At 37.9% G+C, this 22,135-nt stretch overlaps 1 protein-coding gene across 2 annotated transcripts in view; it reads left to right on the forward strand.

The window, feature by feature from the left end:
* Positions 1-22,135, forward strand: part of LRRC2 (leucine rich repeat containing 2) — a 76,729-nt gene that overhangs the window by 34,159 nt on the left and 20,435 nt on the right. For both annotated transcript variants that reach the window (XM_005489821.4, XM_074532644.1), the window contains exons 4-5: positions 3,309-3,465; positions 16,771-16,907. In XM_005489821.4, the coding sequence (XP_005489878.1) occupies positions 3,309-3,465; positions 16,771-16,907 (294 nt within the window). The remainder of the gene's footprint in view (positions 1-3,308; positions 3,466-16,770; positions 16,908-22,135) is intronic.

The following is a 22,135-nucleotide window of genomic DNA, read 5'->3' on the forward strand; positions in this document are numbered from 1 at the left end:
AGAGCTGTCTGGGACTGAGGGAAGCCAGCTGGAAGCAGAAATGCCTGGCAGTCCCTGCTTTCTCCACACAGAGGCTCCAGCTGACCTAAACCATCCCCTCCCACACAGCCCCAGTTCTTGTGGTACTGCTGAGCTCAGCCCTGTCTGCCTTCAGCCGCTTGGGGTGCCACCACCCTGGGCAGCCAGTGACTGAGGAGTGATGTCCAGATGTCAGAAGGATAAACTAGCTGTTGATAGAATTGCCCCGTTAAGGTATATGGCTTGCCCCCCAGCAATCCTTTCTATGCAAAACTGTAAATTAATCAAAGAATGCTTGTGTGCATTGGCCTTTCACACACTGGGTGAAAGAGAACACACAGTTGTGCTGGGGACAACAGGGGGGACATGGGGACAGTGTCACTGTTGTGCTGGGGACCTGCAGCAGGGAGTGCCTGGAACTAGCTTCACATTGTTTTAAAAGAGTGGGAGATTTGGATCCAAAATTTTATATGGACCCATTACAGATAAAAGTATAGAGCTGGAAAAGAAACCAAATTTAAACTTAGAGCTTGATCACAGTTTTAGTTCAGACTCAGGTCTAGCAGGTGAATTATCTTCTAATTAGAGATATTATAATCAGCAATAGTTGTATGTTTGTTATTTATTTCCTTTTAAAACGTTTTTCGCTTCCAAAAATCAAACAAGTTTGAGGTATTGTTTAGCTGTTAAAGGCAAAAGACTGGCTATCCTCCAAGTGTCGGTCTTCATGCAGCAATTTATCAGCAGGCTGCCAGCTTTAGCATGGCAGCAGAAGATTACAAAAGAACACAAGAGAATCAGAGAGTAAAACAAACATAAAGTTTGTGGAAGTTTCAGTTCCCATTCCTATCTAGTTTGTAATGAAGCAGAATATCACATCAATTTATGTTTCAGCAACACAAACATAAATACATTTTAAAATGGAAAATATTGAAAAAGCACACAGTAGCAAAGTATTTGCATTCTTGTATTCACAAATTGTAAATATGGTCATATGATATAAAGAAATATTCCCAAGAAATGAAAGCAAGTTGGCAGTTGGTAGAAGAATGGAATCTACTTCCATTTTTTTGAAGTACTGTCTAAATGCATTTCTGTTGCTGCACAGAAATATCTTGGTGCTCTAAAAAAGTCTTAACGCAGACACGAAGAGTTAAAAAAAAGTGATGCATTAGTAATAAATATTTTTCATTTTTTGGCTTAATTTTTCTAAAGTGGTGAATGAGTTTGATCTTGCTCTGTTAGAGAGCCTTGTATGCTGCACTGTTTTCAATGTATCAAAGAGAATTTATGTCTTCTCCCTTCGGTGTGGGAGAAGAGTGTGGCTGTTGGCTTCAGAGGACAAAGGGCTGTATTTGCCACCAAAGAGCTGGAGAGAGTGTATTGTGACAATAAAGTGAAAAAAACCTTTATGTCAATAGAAAATCAGAGACTGACCTGCAGTATGGAGAAATAGAGTGGAAAATATTGTCTGTTAATATAGACATCTTTTCCTCTCCAATATGTTTATTAATCTCTCTCTGTGAATCATGTTTTTTTCCCTACAGAGATATCTATAACACTCCAGCTAAATACTATGTCCTCTGTACTGAATTTTCCATTCTTCAAAGATAAGAAAGAGAATACTAATTGCATTTGCTGTTGTCCTCTGTTATTTTATTTTGCCGCAGAAAAATGTGCAGCACTGAAGATGAGAAATAGTAACTAATGCCGCAAAGCTGGAGAGATTTCTCCCTACCAGCCCTGAGGCATTTGAGGCATTTTATTTTTTAATTGTCATAAACTGACAAATAAAGAAGGTGGATCACAATGCAATACACACATACACCTAATCGGAAAGTGAAGTAAGAAATTAAATTATCTTATCAAATATGGAAGGGAAGGTAGCAAGCCAGAACAACAAAACATAGGCGTTATGTCTGCATGCATAAATTTGAAAATAACTGAAATGAGAGGAAATAACAACCATAAAAAGGCTTCTGATCAACAGTCCAGAATATCTATAATTATAGTTAGATGTTTTAATTTAACTAAGAGTTAAGTAGCACTATTGCTAATACAGAAGTTCCGCACTATTAAAATTTCAAATGCGTCATTCTTACAAATGTCTTGGGAAAACTATGAAATCTAGAGAGAAAAAAAAAAGAGGGCAATATCATTTTTATGAAAAACCGCAATTCCTACTGTGCCATATTCTTCATGCATAGGAAACAATCTGAAATTTATAAAAGAATCAAAGGCAGAAACACTCACACCACTTCTTACAAAGCAAAGTTAGTGGCAGAACTTCTTCCAGATTATTTATTCCACATGTTACTTGTGCACAGTGTTATAAAAGCTAGGACTGACTGGTAAATTATGCAATGCTTAAGAAAGTGGGGGTTAAATGATCTGATCTTCAACTTTTGGAATTTAGTTTTGTCTATTTCAAGTCCAAAGAATTTGGTGACAATTCAAGCAAAGATATGTACATCTGAAGTGATTACCAATTAATTAAAGCAATTTTGTAAGAATGTAAAGCTTTATAAATTTAGGTTTCATTCATGTATTGAAGACTTTGGTTAAATAGAATAATCTGAACATAAGTCAGAAATTACAGGAAATTTCAAAATTATTTTGAATTTTGAAAGCAAAGGATTTTGCATGACTAAATAAAAATTACTTGCAAATGTGGACTGATTTAAAATTCGATTTTGTTTTTAAATTTTAAAATAAATTTCATTGTTTCTAAGGAAATCCTCTAAATTTTTTTAAACATTGCTACAGCATCTTAGGAAGTTAAGCCAGGGGATATTTGTGTATAGTATCTGAAATGGTTTCTGTTCCCTCTTGGAAAACAAGTTTTGAAGCATTGGCAGCCTTTCAGAACAAAATCACACCTCTTTTTTTTTTTTTTTTTAGCAAACCCTATTTAGATATTCTCTATGCACTCTTCTGTTCTGTGCTGCATTTTACTACATCTTGATGTGTGAATTAAAGCACTGAAATGTGTTTTAAAGAAATCCTCCATCTGGAAAAAGGAAATAATGTGTGAGACACCAAACAGATTGAGTTCTTCAGATAGGTTTCTGTTTTAGAGCAAATAATTGCATTAGGAGTTAAAAAAATGGATACGTGATGAAGACAGCTGCAGCGCTCCTCAAAAGCAGACAGCTTCTGTAAGGCTTTGGCAAACTACTATTCTACATCAAGATAATTAAGGAAAAGTGCATTTTTCTCCTTACTTGGAAATAGAGTAACAAAATTCTAAGTTCATGCTTTCTGTTTACCAGTTCTTATTTCATTTACAGGAACTCCCAGATTCCCTGAAAGAACAGATCTATCTGAAAGAATGGCATGTGTACAATACATTGATACAGACCATTCCAGCCTACCTTGCACTATTTCAAGATCTGAGAGTACTGGAATTGTCAAAAAATCAAATCAACCATCTTCCAGCAGAAATTGGTGAGTTGGTCCAAGATATTCAGATATTTTATACTCATACCATTTAACTGTATTGCAGGGAAATGAGCATCCATGGATATTCTTGTCTATTTACTGGTAATTGTCTTCCTCATTTACACTGAACAATCCCCACTACATTTTTATATCTCTCTGGCTTTAATTATACTTGCAAATTTGCACTGAGAGCTATGAATATGGTACAGGAAAACGTTAGGACATTTTTGTTATCTAAGGCAGTTATTGCTTGTATTCAATAGATGGAGAGTTTCTGGAAACAGGTGTTTTATATGTCTTACAGATTAAGAAAAATAGAAATATTAGAGAATTTTAAGCCTCAAACAAGATGAATTGAAAATAAGATTGTGGGAAAAAGGAACAAAAAAATAGAATCCTGCAAAAAATATACATTTTAATTTTTTTAAGAGTTCAATAATGATCTTAATTTATTAAAGACATATAGAGTAATTGATTAATAGAAAAATTTGAATTGGAAGGGACCTTAAAGGTCTTCTAGTTCCAACCCCATTGCTGTGGGCAGGGACACCTTTCATTAGACCAGATAGGTCAGACCCCCTTCCAACCCAGCCTTGAATGTTTCCAGGGACATTGTTTCCACCACTTTTCTAGGCAACCTGTGCCAGTGTCTCAACACCCTTACAGTGAAGAATTTCTTTGTGATATCTAAACTAAATCCACTCAACCTGGTGTTATAAGTTTTAGAGAAACAAATTCTCAATGCTTAAATACTTTGGCCCTTGCCATTTTAAGCTATGTAACAATAATTTTAATGCTTGCCTCACCTATGTTTTTAGGTCTTACAATAGAAAAGCTCGTTTGACAGATTGTATTGGTATTGAGAGGGATTTACTATTCTTAAAATGAAAAAAATATAGCTGTAACAGGTGGCATGTTTGAGAGTTGAAGAAACTGGGCCTATTGTGGGCTCACCAGTGTCAAGTTCATGCACCTAGGTGTACTGATACCTCAGCCTTTAATTTGAGATACAGCAATCCTAAGCTTTTCCCATGAGTGCCATTTCTTATGTACATTAAGAGAGAACCGTTCAATGACTGAAAACCTCACCTCTCTTGATAAAAAAGTTTAACTAAGAAAAAACAGAAAGAGGAGGAGCATCCTGAAACACAGAAATCTGAGCTAGATCTTTCCACTCTTTTAGTATTCTTTTAGTGAAGTGACACTCATGCTTTTGATTTATTTACTAGGACTATATTTTAGAAAGAAAATTTTACAAAGACATTGAGTTCTATTTTATATCTTCAGCATGGCATCTAAACACACTAAGAGCTAGTAAACAAGACACAAGCGGGACATAATGGACATAAAATGAACACTAACTATTTTATCAGCACTTTGGTTGCAGAACTCATATAGGTCAGTGAGTTTAATGGACAAACGCCTTATAAGACATAGTTTGGAAGAAAGTGGAAATAGCATGGAAGAAAGGTGAAAGGCTGCTAGTTTCCCACCAGATGCTACCCTAAGTCATTGAACAGAGAGTTTTAAGGGGTTGTTGTTTAACCATTGAGGCAGATAGAAGCAGGAAAAATTTTCTTTATTCTTATAATGTTATGCGCTGTTAATGAAAATGATTCCGAAAAAATCCAAACACTAATGCTATTAATCTCTTTCCACAATAAAGTCATGAACACAGATCTCAGAATTACAGAATTGCTAAGATTGGAAATGACCTCTAAGATCATTGTGGCCAACTATAAACCTGTCCCCAGGGTGTTCATCTCTAAATCATGTACCTAAGTGACACATGCACACATTTTTTTTAGTATTTTCAAGGATGGTAATTTTACCTGTTATTTGGGTGGCCTGTTCCAATGCCTGGCCAACTTTTCAGTGAAGAATTTTTCATCTAATATCCAATCTAGACATCCTTTTGGGCAACCTGAGGCAATCGCCTCTCATCCTTTCACTTCTCCCACTTTTTACATGGGAGAATAGACTGACCCTCACTTTGCTACACCCTACTTTTCAGGCAGTTGTAGAGAGTGATAAGGTCACCTTGCTTTTCTCCAGGATTAACAATACCAGCTCCCTCAGCTGCACATCATAAAATTTGTGCTCCCCAGCTCTGTTGCCCTTCTCTGGACACTCTGCATCACCTCAGTGTCTGGGGTTTGTGGATTAGAAATGGTATTCCCTAATTTAATGTTCCCACTGAAGCACTCCAAACCATGTGTCACTCACTCATTCCTCTCTCCCTCTCCCCTCCCCTTGCAGCCGTGTGGAGATGAAAATTTGAGGTAGAAAATGTAAAGGTCATGAATTGAGATAAGAACAATTTACTAGCAACAGCTTGAATGTCAGTTACAGAGCAAAGCAGTGATACCCAACTGCACTTACTTGACCAGAAGAGACCCCTTCTCCTACCCCTGAAAAACTCTGTGAGGTGATATAGAATAATCTCTGGGGATTAGGAATGCCCCCTCCCAGCAGCTGCAAAATTTAACCCTCTCCTGGTCAAAACCAGGAAAGGAGCCCAGAAGTGAACACAGGATTTGAGGTGAGGTCTCACCAATGTTGAGTACAATAGGACAAAAATTTCCTTGGTCCTGTTGGCCACACTGTTTTTGATACAGGCCTTCTTGGCCACCTGGGCACACTGCTGGACCATATTTGACTGGCTTTCAACCAGCATCCCCAGATCCTTTTCTGCCAGGCAGCTTTCCTGCTCCTTTTTCCCAAGTCTGTAGTGCTGTCTGGGGATATTGTGACCCAAGAACATATAATTGCTCTTGGGCCATTGTCCAGCTGGTCCAGATGACTCTGAATATCTTTCCTACCCTCTACAGATCAATCTTCCCACCCAATTTAGTGTTGTTTTCAAAGTGGCTTAGGGGACGCTTGGTCTCCACATCCAGATCAACAATAGTGACTTTGGGTTGGACTCAATGATCTTTGGGCTGGATTTGATGATCTGGGTTGGACATAATGATCTTGAAGGTCTCTTCCAGCCCAGTGATTCTGTGATTCTGTAATAAAGATTCTAAAGAGGCTGGCCCCAGCACTGAGTCCAGGGAACCCCATTGATGACCAGGGGACAAGTAGGTTGTTCTAGTAGAAGGTAATGCAGAGCCTTTATCAGACTTTTTTTGGGAAACAAGGAAAAAGGTCTCATTGTTTCTAGTAGGAATCACTGTTCTTTCAACTGCATTAAAATGATGGGATTTCTGCTCATCAGTATATTTTATGTAATTTCCATTTATTCACTTTCCCTCCAATATGTTTATCTCGCTAGTTTATACACATGATTTATTTCTTTCAATGTTTTTGTTGCTGTTCTTTAATGCAAATACTTGCCTGGAAGGGCCAGAGAATGTTAGAAAATGCTTTATTGTAGGGCTTCCCTCAGACATGGTATTAAAGCACTCATCATCCTCCTCTCACCCGAGAACTTTTGTTCAGAAATTTTATTTTTCGGTATTCATTAAATCTAATAACTCCTCAGTGGAAACATATTTGAACATTAGACACTGCATAACTAAATTTAGACGTTTGCTAAGCTATAGATATTACTTATACATACATATATATTATATATCTGATCTATATCTTTTATATATATATATATATATATATATATATATATATATGTAGATATATATATATATATATGTAGATATATATGCGTGTAACATATATAATTCTATATTGCAATAGTAATTATAGCTTATCCAGAAAATAATGCATAATCACTCATGTAGTCTAAAATTAAACAATACAAAAATCCACTCCAAGACTGTTCAGCATTTTTTTGCCAAAACTTCCTGATGTTTTTCAGTCTTACTGAATGTTGTGTGTTGATAGGCCACGTGTTAGTAAGGCACTGGAACTGCTCTTCTTGTTATGGCATAAATTACAGAGGAGCTTTGTCTTAATTTTTGTAACGCTCTCTTTGTTTATGTGTAAGGGGATATGCTTGCAAATTGCAAATAGCTGTGCTTTTATTTCATGTACTATATATAGATACAGAAATGAATATTAATGTGTATTGGAAAGATTAATTATTTTCATAATGAAACATTATGGAAGGTCTTGGATGATTAGAAATTGTTGAATACTGCTTCTAAGTAAAATCTTTAATATTTTAAGTATACTAATATATAAATCAACTTATCGACTAAATTTTCACAAGGAAAATTATTGATGCTGGTTTGATTTGGGAGCTCTAAGCAAAGAGTGAGGACTGAGTGTTAAATCAGAAGGTAAGGTGTCTGGAAAGGTTAAGCACTAAGGTATTCATCATTTTGTCTTCTGCTTACAAAATAGCAATAACTAGTTAAATATCACAGCTCAAATGTACTTGAAAGCAATGACAGATTGTTGATGTTGGCAGTGACATACATCTTGTTGAGTCTTTAATCTTCAGACAGAATTGAAGTCAACTTTAGGTCAACAAATCATCCAGCAGAGGATAACCTGGTGAGGCATATTATGACAACTTTTGATTCTCACAAGAGGTAAAGGTGTAAGAGAACATCAGGTGATAAGAATATTTTCAATGAAAAGAATCATTGCTGCAGTAGAAGTTTCTGGACTTCTGGAATATTGATGTTCATATTCCTGTTTTACTAGATTTAGAAGATAATGCTAGTCTCTGAATCTGAGAGAAGAAGGAGTTGAATCTTTCATCAGATATTTCCTATCAAATTTTTATAGTCATATATGTACATGAACAACAACATATTTGTAACAGAAGACAGCTGAAAATACTTTTGATTTGATAGTTTTTGTGTAATAGTAAATATTTTTATCAGCAAAAGAAAAGAAAAGAAAAGAAAAGAAAAGAAAAGAAAAGAAAAGAAAAGAAAAGAAAAGAAAAGAAAAGAAAAGAAAAGAAAAGAAAAGAAAAGAAAAGAAAAGAAAAAGGCATTGTCTATTTAAAATGGCTTGCCTAGGAATAACAGAGAAAAAAATCATGAATGAGGTGTAGCCAGGGGATTTTCTTTATCTTCTGAGTGAGATTACAGCTTTAGCTTTGGCTCTGTGGCTGCAGTGCAATTCCTGCATGTAAAATAGTGCTAGTACATTAGTAATTGCTATAACTGAAACTATCCTACAATATATTCTCACATTCACATAGGAAATAGTGAACTGAAGTTTCATATGTTGCCACAGCCTTTACACTGGCATGGAACTGTAAGGTTGCACTGGGATTTTTTTGTCCCGCAAATTATACTTCTCAAAGAGTTGTTAATAAAATATTTGTACTGTGTCCTCTCCCCTTTTTGATTTTCCAAATATTTAGGACTAAAAATAAGTGTTTTTGAGGCATACTTTATTAAGAAATCACAGCAATTTTTTGTCTCTTTTCTAGGCACAGTATAAAATTTCCTTTGTTGATATCGTTAATTCAATTTTCTAGAACTCAGAAGGGAAAACTATTAGTAATAGAATTTTAAGTGACTTGATACCTAAAATAGCTTTTTCTATTAATAAGATTCCCAATGTGTTTTGTGAGTTTCCAAGAAGAAAATACATATTCTCATCTTAAATGCCTATTCTGAGGAACTGCAAACTCATCTATTATGTTTGTCATTTATTAAGAATTCACTGTGATTTTTCCAACAGCTCAGTCTTGTATGAAACAGAGGAAAATTTTGTTTATACCCTCCCTTTGGAGAGGCAGTATTAAACACTGGTGTTGCAAGTTGGCTGTTTTTATGAGGACATTTTGGACTCAGTTTTCAATGGCAGTCTCTCTTACACTTCCTGAGTGGATGGCACTGAGGGCAGGAGCTGGGGGAGTTAAGTCACTTGCACTGTAAGCAAAAATCAGGTTCATGACCATCTGAGGAGCCTGAATGTCAATGAAAACTGATGAGATGCATCCCAGAAGTTTGAGGGAACTGCCTGATGTAGCCACTAAGCCACTCTCTGAGTCATGGCAGTCAGGTAAAGTCCCAGGGGACTGAAAGATCGAAAATGTTGTGCCCATTTTAGAAGGAAGCAGAAAGGATGAAAGGGATCATGTGAATCTCATGAGGTTTAACAACACCAAGAATCAGGTGCTGTGCTTGGGTTGAGGCATACTCTGGGGCCAGGACAGGCTGGGGGATGAACGGATGCAAAGCAGTCCTGCTGAAAAGGGCTTGGTGGTTGAGAGGCTGGACATGAGCCAGCCATGGGCACTCCCAGCCCCAAGAGCCAAACGTGTCCTGGGCTGCATCCAGAGCAGCGTGGGCAGCAGGGCAGGGAGGGGATTCTGCCCCTCTGCTCTGCTCTGGGGAGAGCCCACCTGGAACCTGCATCCAGCTCTGGGCTCCCAGCACAGGGAGGACGTGAACCTGTTGGAGTGATATCAGAGGAGAGACACAAGGGTGATTAGAGGAATCGAAGGCCTCTCCTGAGATGACAGGCTGAGAGAAATTAGTTTGTCCAGCCTGTAAGAAAGAAGGCTCTGGGGCGACCTTTCTGTGGCTTTTCAGTACCTGAAGGAAGCCTATAAAAATAGCTGGATAGCTGTTTACAAGCTCATGTAGTAACAGGACAAAAGGTAATGGCCATAAACTTAAGGCAGGTAGGTTTAGTTTAGATATTAGATATTCTTTCCTCTGAGAGTGATCAGGCAATTATTGCCCAGATAAGCGGTGTATGCTCCATCGCTGGAAGTGTTCAAGACCAGACTGGACGGGGCTTTGAGAACCCTGGTCTAGTGAAAGCTGGCCTTGCCCATGGCAGAGGGGCTGGAACTAGATGGTCTAGAAGGTCCCTTCCAAGCCAAGACATTCCATATTTCAATTATTCTATGCTTTCAGATTAATGTAAAAACTTTTCCAGCATTTTCCAAGTGGATCTACATTTAATAGGATCTTTAGACAATAAAAGCATTCTGTAACCTCATCTCTGTTTTGTCTCTGACACCTTTTTAGAACCACTAATGTAGGCTTGTGTAAAAGGTGAATTTGTACTAGCATTATTAGAATGCTGCTTTGCTCATTAGAAATTACAGAATTTAATTACCAATTCAAGCTTTAAAAAATGAATTAAAAATTTAAGCTGTGAATATATGCAACAACAATGACACTGGATCTCTCATCTAAAACGAAATATTAATTTAGGGCGGCCATGGATTTAATTTTGGCTCTTACTGCCTCTCCATGGAAAACACAGAAATGTTATCTGTTTAATTCCAGAGTTTACATATTTTTTTGAATGAAAATTCAGCAACATGAAGCATAGTTAAAAGGAGTATTGTACAGCAATGATTTTACTATTATTGCTTTTAATTCAGAAGTTGTTCTTGAATATTATATGAATGTATAAGTAACATGTGTGGGAGTCAAATGCTTTTTTGCATTTGTACAGTCATGGAAGGGATGTCACCTCCTCTCTGCCTTCCTAAAGGGATGTATTACATGCTCATTAAGCCTGGATTTACTGGGCACCCTACCAAAGATGGTGGATAACTTCTGCATGAAGAAGACATAAATAAGCCCCTAGATGCAGGTTTCAGGGTTGTGAAAGTCCATACTGCCTTAACACCCTTCTTTTTCCCCCTCCTCCAAATGGTAGTGTCTGTGGTATTTGAAGAATATTTTGGGATTCATCCCTCCACAATTTTAGGTCAAGACGCAGGATTTGAGAATCTTTAGTTTTCATATATGTTTTTTATAGTCACACATTTGTGCTCTCTCTGACAAAGTTTGCCTAGCAGGTTTCACTCTGTAATCTGGATTACCATTCTGACAGCTCATATAACCTAACTCTATCCTTATCTACATTGTTTGTTACAAAAATTGTAAACAGTTATTTACAGGAAGGAATCAGAGATGTGGCGCGGAATGGAAACCAGGTTGAAATAAAAATTTTATAAAGGAGAAGCAAGTTGTTCCCAACTCATTTGGTTTCTATCTTTCGAAAATATGACTGAGCTTCCAGCAGTAGATCTTGTCTACCTGGTATTGCATGACCAGTTTGATACAGAGAACTATGGAAAATGAATGTTTGACTCTAACAGGAGGCACTTTGATGCCACAATTGTAAAATGAGCAATTAAACCGGAGGCAAAAATGTGTTTACTTGGAAAGAGAAGGTGTTGGTCATGAAGGAGGTTATGTGTGGAATTTCTCAAGGATCAGTCTTGACACTTAGCAATTTCCAGGAATAGGGTTACTGAAATTTTCTGACACAGTTTGTCTGTGTGTTGTCACTACAAAACAGGTGGAAATAGGGTAAGGCTGATGAGCAGATAGGATTCTAAAAAAACACAGAGATTAAATTCACAGTTGCAGAGCTCAAGATCATGTATTCAGTTTTTGTGCAGCATGTCAAAGATCATTAAATGCAAAAAATGAAATAAATGAAATTCCAAATAAAACAGTGACAGGAGGACTACTCAGTAATTTTAGATGAGAACAGATGCAAAATAAGTCTATTAGGACCATTTAAGGAGGGGAATTTTTATTTTGTCAGCAGAGACTAGAAAAAATGGCTTATTCAGACTAGTAAAATTAATTCTGAGATGTCTGTTAACTATGAAAACATCAGAAGTAAACACCAGGTAAGGAAAAAAAATGATTGAAAGATGAACTTGACAAAGGAATGGATGTTTATAAAACTTCTACAAATAAATTTAGGCAAGCAATCTGAAGATTATTCCAAATGAAGAAAATTAAGAAACTCAGTAACTTCTAATAATACCATAACAGCAGCAGATGTAAAAAATAAACTACTTTTCAAATGAAATGTTAGAAATGAAAAAAATGTGATTATGTGAAGTGGTCATGCAAGGATTTTATCCAGGATATCCTGGTTAGTCTTATATATTTCTTATTGCCCTAGAGGGCGTGTTATTGTTTGACTACTGCTCACTTGTCAGGTGGCATAACTTAATCAACTGAAGAGCCCAGAGGAGAAAAATAGCCCCTATAGAATTCCAAGAGATTGCTCCCTGCAGGCAGATCTTGGCAAGCTTCATCCCATTCATCTATGTTGTCCTGCATTTGTTATGGAAATAAAATTCAATTGCATGACTCATGCCTTTTCCCAGTAATTTTCATAATCTTAGTCACAGCAATTGCTGTAAATTGACGTAGAATCTCTAGTGCCCTTCTGTCATGTTAGAGAGAGACTATATATGACAAGGAAAAATGTGATGCATTTTTACTTTTTTTTTTCTCATACCTACAAACCATACTGGGAACATTGACATGCCTGTTAGGTGCTGTGAAAACCAGGCAGAGGAGCTGTGCTTGGGTGCCTCCCACTACCCAGAAAGGCTGCTATATTTTTGTGATTTCATGGCTCTGCTCCATGTCTCTAATGCATCAGAGGCGACCACCTGAGCAGAGTTAGATGAGTCAGTGACTATCATGTTGGTAACACCAGATGCCTTGCCTAGTAGTCCATTAGTAGTTAGTTCTTCAATTACTAATGGAACTGAGAGGCAGAACTTTCAGTGACTGAAAAATTAGCAACATCTGTTGTGGTTTAGCACTTGTAGGCAGCTAAGCCTCATACAGCTTGCTTAGCCCCCTGCAGTCCTGTCTCCCACAGGAGGAGGGGGAGAGAAAGGGGAAGGCAGAAGTGAGAAAACTCATGCATCAGGACAAAGAGAGTTTAAAAAGTAAACAAATCAGTGATGTAAAAACATTTACTCACCACAAATTCATCCACATTCAGTCTCTAAGCAATAGAGATCTTAAAACTCACTCCCATTCCACCTCTGTCTCCTGCTTTTACTGCTGAATGTGACTTATAGCATATTCCTTTGGTCAGTTTGGATCCAATGTGTCAGCCTTGTCACCTCTCAGCCTCTTGCCCACTCCTAGCTGACTCACTGGGGCATCAGAGTGAGAAAAAAAAATTTTGCAGTATTAGCACTGTTCAGTTATTACCATTGTTTGGTTATAAATCCAAAACATAACTCTATATGAGTTGCTATGAGAAGCACTAACTCCATTCCAGATAGAACCAGTACAATATCCCAATGCTGAAAGAACAGGCAAAACATTCCAGGGCTATTGAATAAATGGTTCTTCTTTCATTCCAATGGGATTTGCTCTCCTTTAACAAGGGATTAGTTGGTTGAGGAAGTAAATTCTGATTTTCTGATTCTCTAGTTTTAAGGCATTTCTGTCTTAATCATAATTTTGTTGCAATGAAGTGGTAAATTCATGGTTATGACACTTAGCACGTGATATAATGTCTTCATCTACATTATGATACTAAACCCGGTGAGGTATCCTGATCAGTAGACTAAACTGCTATAATTTTTAGGTGCTTAAAATATAGTTAACATGTTGACACAATTAAATTTGTTTTATTACCCCAATGGCCCTTGTCAGATAATAGTGTACTGGCAAATAATAGTGTACTGGCAAAACAATGCCTGTTGTAGTCTTACAGAAATCTTTTCTTCTATTTTAACTAAACCAGCAGCTTACAGTAAGGAAAACAAGGTCACTATCCTAAAAGGAAAATTGAATTTTGAAATACACCTCAGTTTCTGGCAGAGCTAGAACTGGAAGGAAGCTGGGTGGAAGACCCTGTGTTTTTCGTTGTTGTAACTTGTTGAGATTAGTGTAACACAGCTATCACAATATATGCCTTGTCTGCCACATGTGAGATGATTTGGGTGGTCCAGTCATCATTTAAAGACAATGATGTGTTCAAGGGAAACTGTGGGGTTTATGTAAAATGCTGAGTGATCTGGCAACTGCTAGTGTTGGCATAAAACTGCGCATCTCTGGCCCTGGCAACAGCAACTTCTCAAGGAAAAAAATGTAGGACTTTCTACTCTCTATGTCTCTTCTCTGTCCTTTTCTGTGGAAGCACTAAATACCCTCTGGTGAGGATTTCCATAGATTGCAAAAGGTGAACAACTCTAAGCCAACATTTGCCTTGGAAGAAGTTTAACTAAATGTTAATGTCTTGAGGATAAGAACACTATTATGACACTGTGAGGACTCTTTGTATTCTGCAGTGTCAACTAAATCGAATGAAACACCAGATTCTTAAAAGAACCTGGTTATAAATAGAAGACTGATTTTTATGATTTAGGTGGTATCCCCAATTCAGTGGCCCCCCAAGACTCCTCAAACCATGCACACTCCATTTTGCTCCCTGGCTTTCCCCTTCTCCTCTTTCTGTAGCACTCTCGAGAGGAGAATGGGAGGAACAAAAAGTAAAGATTGAGCACTGACAGAAGAAAAAATTTACCAGAAACAGCAATAAGCTAATGAAATGTACAGTAACAACCACAATGCTAATGACAGAAGTTACAAGAAAAGTCAACATTCACACAGAAAAAAACCCTGACAATAGAAAATTAATAAATCAGGCAGCTTCCTTCGCCATGGTTACTTGCCCAAACCAGAACCCCATCTTGCTGGAAGAAAGTCTCTTTCTCCCACTCCTGACAATGATGTGAGGTGGTATAGAACAATGTCTGGGTCCTGGCCATGCCATTTATCAGCTGCTGAAAAAATTAGTCCTGTCCTGGCCAGACCTGGAACTCTGATTTATGTAAGGTTTTGGTTGCTGTGTCGTCTCTTGCATTAAAAATATCTAGTCTGCTTTGAGAACTTGTTGGCAATGAGACTGTTCTCTCCGGGTTTCCAACTGCTGAATGCATTTGTGTTTCTTACTTCTGCATTTCCTCCTAAATGTTGTATTCTGTCACTGGGTAGAAGAGAATAACACAGGAAAATAAATTAATAGAGGGAAATATTGTCGATGTTAACAAGCTGAGTACATACAGTTAATATCCTTACAGGAAGGGATGTCATCTAGGACCACCTTGACAAACTTGAGAGGTGGGTTCATGTGAACTTCATGGAAGTCAACAGGGAAAGTACAAGATCCTGCCCATGTGCTGGGACAATTTCTGATATTGGTGCAGACTGGGGGTGAACGGATTGAAAACAGCTCCACAGAGAAGGACTTGAGAATACTGGTGAATGAGAATTGGATGTGAGCTGGCAATGGGCATTTGCAGCCCAGAAAGCCAATGGTATCTTGAGCAAAAAGAGTGTGACCAGTATGTTGAAGCGAGGGTGTCACTGTGAGACTCCACCTGGTAAACTTAATCCAGTCTTGGGGCTTCCAGTGCAAGAAAGGCATGAGCCTGCTGGAATGGCTTCAGTGAAGGGCTGTGAAGATTGCCAGAGGTCCAGAACACTTCTGTGAAGGAAAGCTGAGACAGTTGGGAGAGTTTAGACTGAAGGAGAGAAGGTTCTGTTGCCATCTTATTGCCACCTTTCAACATTTAAAGTGCACTTATGAGAAAGGTAGGAAGACACTTTTCACCAGTGCCTGTACCGACAGGACCAGGGACAATGGCTTCAAATGGAAAGAGAGTAGCTGTAGATTGGACCTAAGAAATTTTTTATGATGAGGGTGATGTGACATTAGAACAGTATGCCTGGAGAAATTGTGCATGACTCATCATGGGAAGTATTCAGACAGATTGGACAAGGCTTTGTACTAGCTGATTTTTGAAGGTTCTTTCCAAATGAAACCATTTGTGATTCTGCAATTCTGTGATTATTCATGTAATACAAAAACCAGGCTTTCCATAAAATGTTCTCATTTTGTTATGTATTTACTGATTCCTTTGCTACCACATTAGCAGTTTGATACTTTCAAACTTCTTCCAGTTTGATTTTTTCACAGAATAACTTGTATTTTTTTTCAGGATATTGCATTTTAATTATGTTTCTAACCCTCTTTTTGTTCACAATTATGTAATGTTATAATTTGAAGAAACAAAAATCTTTGTTAGTAAATGTAGCATAGAATATTGTAATGACCTTTAAATTAGGCCAGTAGATATGATAAATCACAAAAAAGAAAATAATGAAACACATGCACCCATCCATTATATAATCAAAAGTGCGTTATGCAGGATACTAAAGACAAAATTCTTGATGAGAGTTTAGTAGGAATCATTGTTCTCAACGAGGAGGTTGTATAAAAGTTGCAAAGATGTGTTTCAGTTGGCAGGTAAATACATTTTCTACTGTGGCGAAGCCAAAAGCCAACTTCTCTAGTTTCAAATGAGGTCAAGAGGCATCTCATTGTTAGAAGAAACAAGATCTTTGAATGTCTTTGCTGTGTCCTTTCAAACTCTCTCCAAAAGCATTGCTGATTAAGGGCACTATTGCCCCTCAAAATGTTAATGATCCCTGCAGAAAATATTTATTAATCTTATTCATCATCACAATAAGGAGCTTTTTCTGTGCTTAACTGAGTATACCTTTTATTTTTGCTTTCTCTCTCTTTCTTTTATTTTTAAGTACACTGATTTGAATTGTCTTACCCTCACAGGCTGCTTAAAAAACCTCAAAGTGCTCAATGTGAGTTTCAATAATTTGAAGTCAGTTCCTCCTGAACTGGGTGATTGTGAAAATCTAGAAAAACTGGATTTGTCTGGAAATATGGAAATAACAGAGCTCCCATTTGAAGTAAGATAACAATCTATGTTTGTTTCCATCTTTTTTATTTGGCATAAAAGGTATTTTATTACAGTGTTCAAATCTTTTCCTAACAGATTAAATCATATTCCTTGAAGTTTTTAACAATAATGTTTTACTAGTAATATCATTGAAAATGCCTTAAAAGCACTTAAATAGGGCCAAGGTACTTTGTTTTGGTTTTCCAGTAACTAAATTTTGCTTGTATATATTCTGATATATTAAAGAGGACAGGATCCTAAAGGGGATTTGGCTGCGGTAATAAGCAGAAGGCTGCAAATAGCTGTTTTCTGTAAAAATAAAATACATCTTGGTAGTCAAATTCACATACACACTTTGTTCCCACTGTCTGTTTAAGTTTAAAAACTGTATGGAAAGTTCTACAAACAGCACAGCATTTTGCTGTGAGCACAAATATCTCTCTGAAAAGGATATTACATGTGAGGAATGCCATGAATGTATAATAGACTGAGAAAAGAACTCCCAGGCATGCACCAGCATTATTTTCTTTCTGTTGGCTGCATAACTGCTCTCTGCCACAGCTGCTCTGAGAATTATTGTCAGGGGGAAATAAAATCATTGGCTGGTACCTAACCACAATTTTTGCTGTCATCTGTATTTCTCAGGTTCTTAATATCCTGATTTCTGGGGGGTGAGTAGAGGAACCTTCAGGGAAAAGTGTCAGCCTCTTCTTTACTGATTCCTACTTTTTCCCTAAACATCTGTTACTGGTAATTCATTGGCAATGCTGGAGTGGATTAAACTTATGTGAGATCTGATTTAGCCCTGCTTGTGTTCTCTTCTGAGGAAAGTAATAGTAATTAATTTTCTCCACTGACTTTTCATAGTAAAGAAGTTTATTTAAAAAGAATTGCTAAAAAATGAGTGAACAAAATGGAAACAAAGAGTGAACCTTCACACAATAAATGCACCTGGAAAAGAAATGCTAGCAACAGAATAACAGTGCAGGCGTCCTTTCTCCTGCCTCTTCTCCTTTGGATAGCAAAATCAGTGACTTAAACAGATGGAATTTAACTAGTAAAAAGGAACCATAATGGAATCAGGAAATCATGTGTCCTGAATAGGCAAATGAATTAAACAAAATTTTCTTAGAATATAAGAAACTTTCAACTCCTTAAAAGTTTCTTCTGGGAAGATTAAAGGAGTGTGTGAGAATGGCATCAGTATTCTTCAGTGTAAAACTTAGTGAGAAGTAATAAAGGACAACTGCAGCCCAGTAGAAATTATTTAAGGTTTTTTTTTTTCATAGAGTAATGGCCAGAGAGACATCCCATCCAAAACCATGGCATTATCCTTGTCCAAATGCACCTCATGAAGTGGCTGTATCAGCCTATAAGAAACATGCATGTCCAAGCGCCTGGACTATTTCTATTTGGAGCTGTTCTCTGGAACTGTTCCTTGAGGGACATGCCCTGTACAATAGCATCAGGAGGAAAGCACATTGCTCACTTGTCTGTTCATTTCTAGCAAAAAACTCTTTCTCTGCTTGTAAAGGCCACTTTCAACACTCTGTAACTCATCTCACTAAATCTTAAAATGAGGTAATCTGATGCTACATGAAAAAAAATTGAGGATGTGTACTCTCATATTTTACTTTCTCAAGGATTAGGACTTCGTACCATTTCATATTATGTTGAAGGAAGAGCAATCTGTTTCAATGTCTAGCTTTCAATTTTTAAAAATTTGTTCTGTTGGATGTCTAACATTTTTAGATTTAGATATTTATTAGATATTATTTAAATAAATCTTTAGATATTATGTCTAACATTTGAGATATTAGTTAAAATCAATATTTGATTAGTACCACAAGAAGTAAAATTTGGCAGAGAAAGCTTAGGGATCTGCAGTGGAGTTCAAGTCTATATTAGCTGGACTTGCAAATAAGAAATGTCTTCCTCTGGACATGAGTGAAAATATAAATTGAAATAAAATATAAGTGTACATAAGAAAGGTCAACCTACATGACATTATATTTATGTAGTCAGCTTGAAACAGATACTTACAGACCTCAGTAGCCAAGTTTAACAGAGGAAGGTATACTATGAGGCCTAGGGCACAATCCTCCCTGTTATGACACATAACTTGTAAGATTCTTAGGTGGAGAGGACTTTGTTCTTCTAGCTAAGATGCTCAGGAGAGGCATGCCTGGTACCTTATTCAATCCCTCTCTCACCACATAGTGTCATTATACTATAAACTATATATTAGTAGTTACAGGGAGAAGGAGATGGATAGATTTATTTCCAAATTTCTTGTCTATTTTGCATGTGAATTTAAGCATTACTATGATGCTGGTATTTGTATTTTAGCTGTTGGATAGAGTTCCTCTCACTATTATCATCATACAGGTTATGCAATAAAATTCTTCTTCAGGAAAAACCCTGTATTATAAAATAATATATTTTATTATTAAGTTTGTAGAAAAACTGCTGTGACCTTATTTTCAGGTGTGCTTTCTTCAGAAAGTATTGCTTTCTACAATTATTTACCGAACCACACAATTAGAGTTTCTTGTGCTTGATATTTCAAAAAGACAGCTTTGTTGTGGATTCCTTTTTTTCTGCCAATACTTTTGCTGCAGCCAACAGCAACTATGCGACCCAGAGGAACCTCAATGAGAAGAAAGGGAATATGAAGAAGTTCTAATTTCCTCCATCCTACCATCTGGTACAGCACATGCTGTCAGTCACAGGACAGACAAACCATTTCACAGTACCAGGAGCGATACAGAAATGTTTGTGCTAGATGTTCTGATACAGGAAACAAATTTAAATTTTTTTTCGACATCATTGTGCCTTGAGCAGTGTTCAATACTACATCTGAATAGTCTCAGTAAGTGACCAGAATTTTTTCTGTATCATCTGGGTAGCGCAAAATGAAGAAATTAGGGACTGTTAAGGCATATTAAGAATTTGTCAAGCAGAGTGAGTATCTATGAATACCTACATCTTCATGTCAATCCTGTATATACTGATCTTTGAAATTCTGAGAAATTAAAATGTTATGCTTCATGGTTGCTTTAACACACTGTGTTTTCAACAGATCAAATTAAATCTTGTTTTGTATTTCTGATGCTGTTTCAGTTCAGTCCTAATCTAAGCAAGAAAAGACATGAAGGCCTTTCAAAATCATAGAACCATAGAATAGTTTGGGTTTGAAAGGATCTGTAAAGATCTAGTGCAACCCCCTGCCAAGGTCAGGAACATCTTTAACTAGAACATGTTTCTAGGGCCCCATCCAATCTGGGGCCCTAGAATGTTTCCAGGAATAGGATACCTACCACCTCTCTGGGGTGCTTGTACCAGTGTTTCACCACCCTCTGTTAAAAATGCCTTCTTTATATAATCTATTTGTAACCTGTTTTAGTTTAAAATCATGACTCCTTTTCCTATCACAATAGTTACTACTAAAAGCTGTCTCAATCTTTACTGGAAGCCCACTTTAAGAACTGAAAGGTCACAATGAGATCTCCCCTGAAACCTTCTCTTTTCCAGGTTAAACAATGCCAGCTGTCTCAGCCTGTCCTCACAGAGATGGTTTTCCATTACTCTGATAATTTCTCTTGTTCTCTTCTGGACCTACTACAACAGCTCCATGTCCTTCCTATGCTGGGAGCCCAGAGCTGGCTGCAGGTTCCAGGTGGGCTCTCCCCAGAGCAGAGCAGAGGGGCAGAATCCCCTCCCTGCCCTGCTGCCCACGCTGCTCTGGATGCAGCCCAGTACATGTTTGGCTCTCTGGGCTGGGAGTGCCCATGGCTGGCTCATGTCCAGCCTCTCACCCACCAGCACCCCCAAGCCCTTCTGGGCAGGGCTGCTCTCCATCTGTTCATCTGTTCATCCCCAGCCTGTGCTGGTGCTGGGATTGTCCTAACCTAAGCGCAGCTCCTTGTGCTTCATGTTATTAAATCTCAAGCTGCTCATGTGGACCTGGTTCCTGAGCTAGTCCAGGTCCCTTTGGATGACATTGCATATCTCTGGGTGACATCATCACATCACATCACCACATCACATCACATCACATCACATCACATCACATCACATCACATCACATCACATCACATCATATCAATCATCCAAACACATCAACTGCATCACTCAGCTGGATGTTATCTGCAAATTTGTTGAGGGTCCTTTTGATCCCACTGCTTATATAATTGAGGAAGATACTTAATAGCACTATTCCAATACAGACCCCTGAGGCACACCCCTTCTCACCAACTCCCATCCAGATATTGGGACATTGACCAGTATTCTGGGGATAACACCACCCAGCCAGTTCCTTATTCAATGACCTCTCCAGCCATCAAATCACACTCTCTCCATCTCAACAAGAAGTATGTTGTGGGGGTCAAAGGCTTTACAGAAATCCATATATATGAACCCTTTCCTTACCTGTTCATGGAGTTATTCCACTGTAGAAGGCCACTAGGCTGACCAGGCAGAACATTTCCGTGGTGAAGATGCACTGGCTGTCCTGAATCATCTCCCACTCTTCTATGTGCCTTAGCATAGTGTATTGGGTTTGCATGGTCAGGTTTTTGTAGTATGGTGCTACAGGGCTGGCTGCTATCAGAAGCTACTAGAAGCTTCCTCCAAGTCTGGGAGAGCCAGTGCCAAGGCTGGGTCAGTCAGAAATAGTAACAATGCTTCTGTCATATTTAATAATGAAATAAAAGTTATAGTGCAGCTGTAGTTGTAACCAGAGAAGAGTGGGGTAAGGAAATGCAAGAGGAACAACTCTGCACACACCAAGATCAGTGCAGAAGAAAGGGGAGGAGGTGCTCCAGGTGCCAGAACTGAGGTTCTGCTGGAGCCTATGGTGCAGGCCATGGGGAGGCAGCTGTGCCTTTGCAGCCCGTGGAGCTCCAAATCCAAGTGAATGCAGAGATCCACTTATAGCTTCACCTTGGCCTTCCTCACCCCACCCCTATACAAATGGAGTATGTTCCTATTGTCTTCTCAGGCTACCTGTGCCTGCTTTTGCTATGCATTTGCTTCTTTCCCTTTAGTTTTACCAGCAGTTTCCTGATTAGCCATTCTAGACCCTTTTCATCCTTGCCTAATCATTTACGCCTGGGTGTAGAAAGATATTGTGCACTATGGAAGGCATCCTTAAATATCTACCAGCTCTGTTTTTCACCCTTGTCCCTGACATAAGTTTCCCAAGGAGCTGCTATTGACTAAGCCCTTGAAGAGCTG

This window comes from Zonotrichia albicollis, chromosome Z (genome assembly GCF_047830755.1).
Source record: "Zonotrichia albicollis isolate bZonAlb1 chromosome Z, bZonAlb1.hap1, whole genome shotgun sequence".
Classification (NCBI taxonomy): domain Eukaryota; kingdom Metazoa; phylum Chordata; class Aves; order Passeriformes; family Passerellidae; genus Zonotrichia; species Zonotrichia albicollis.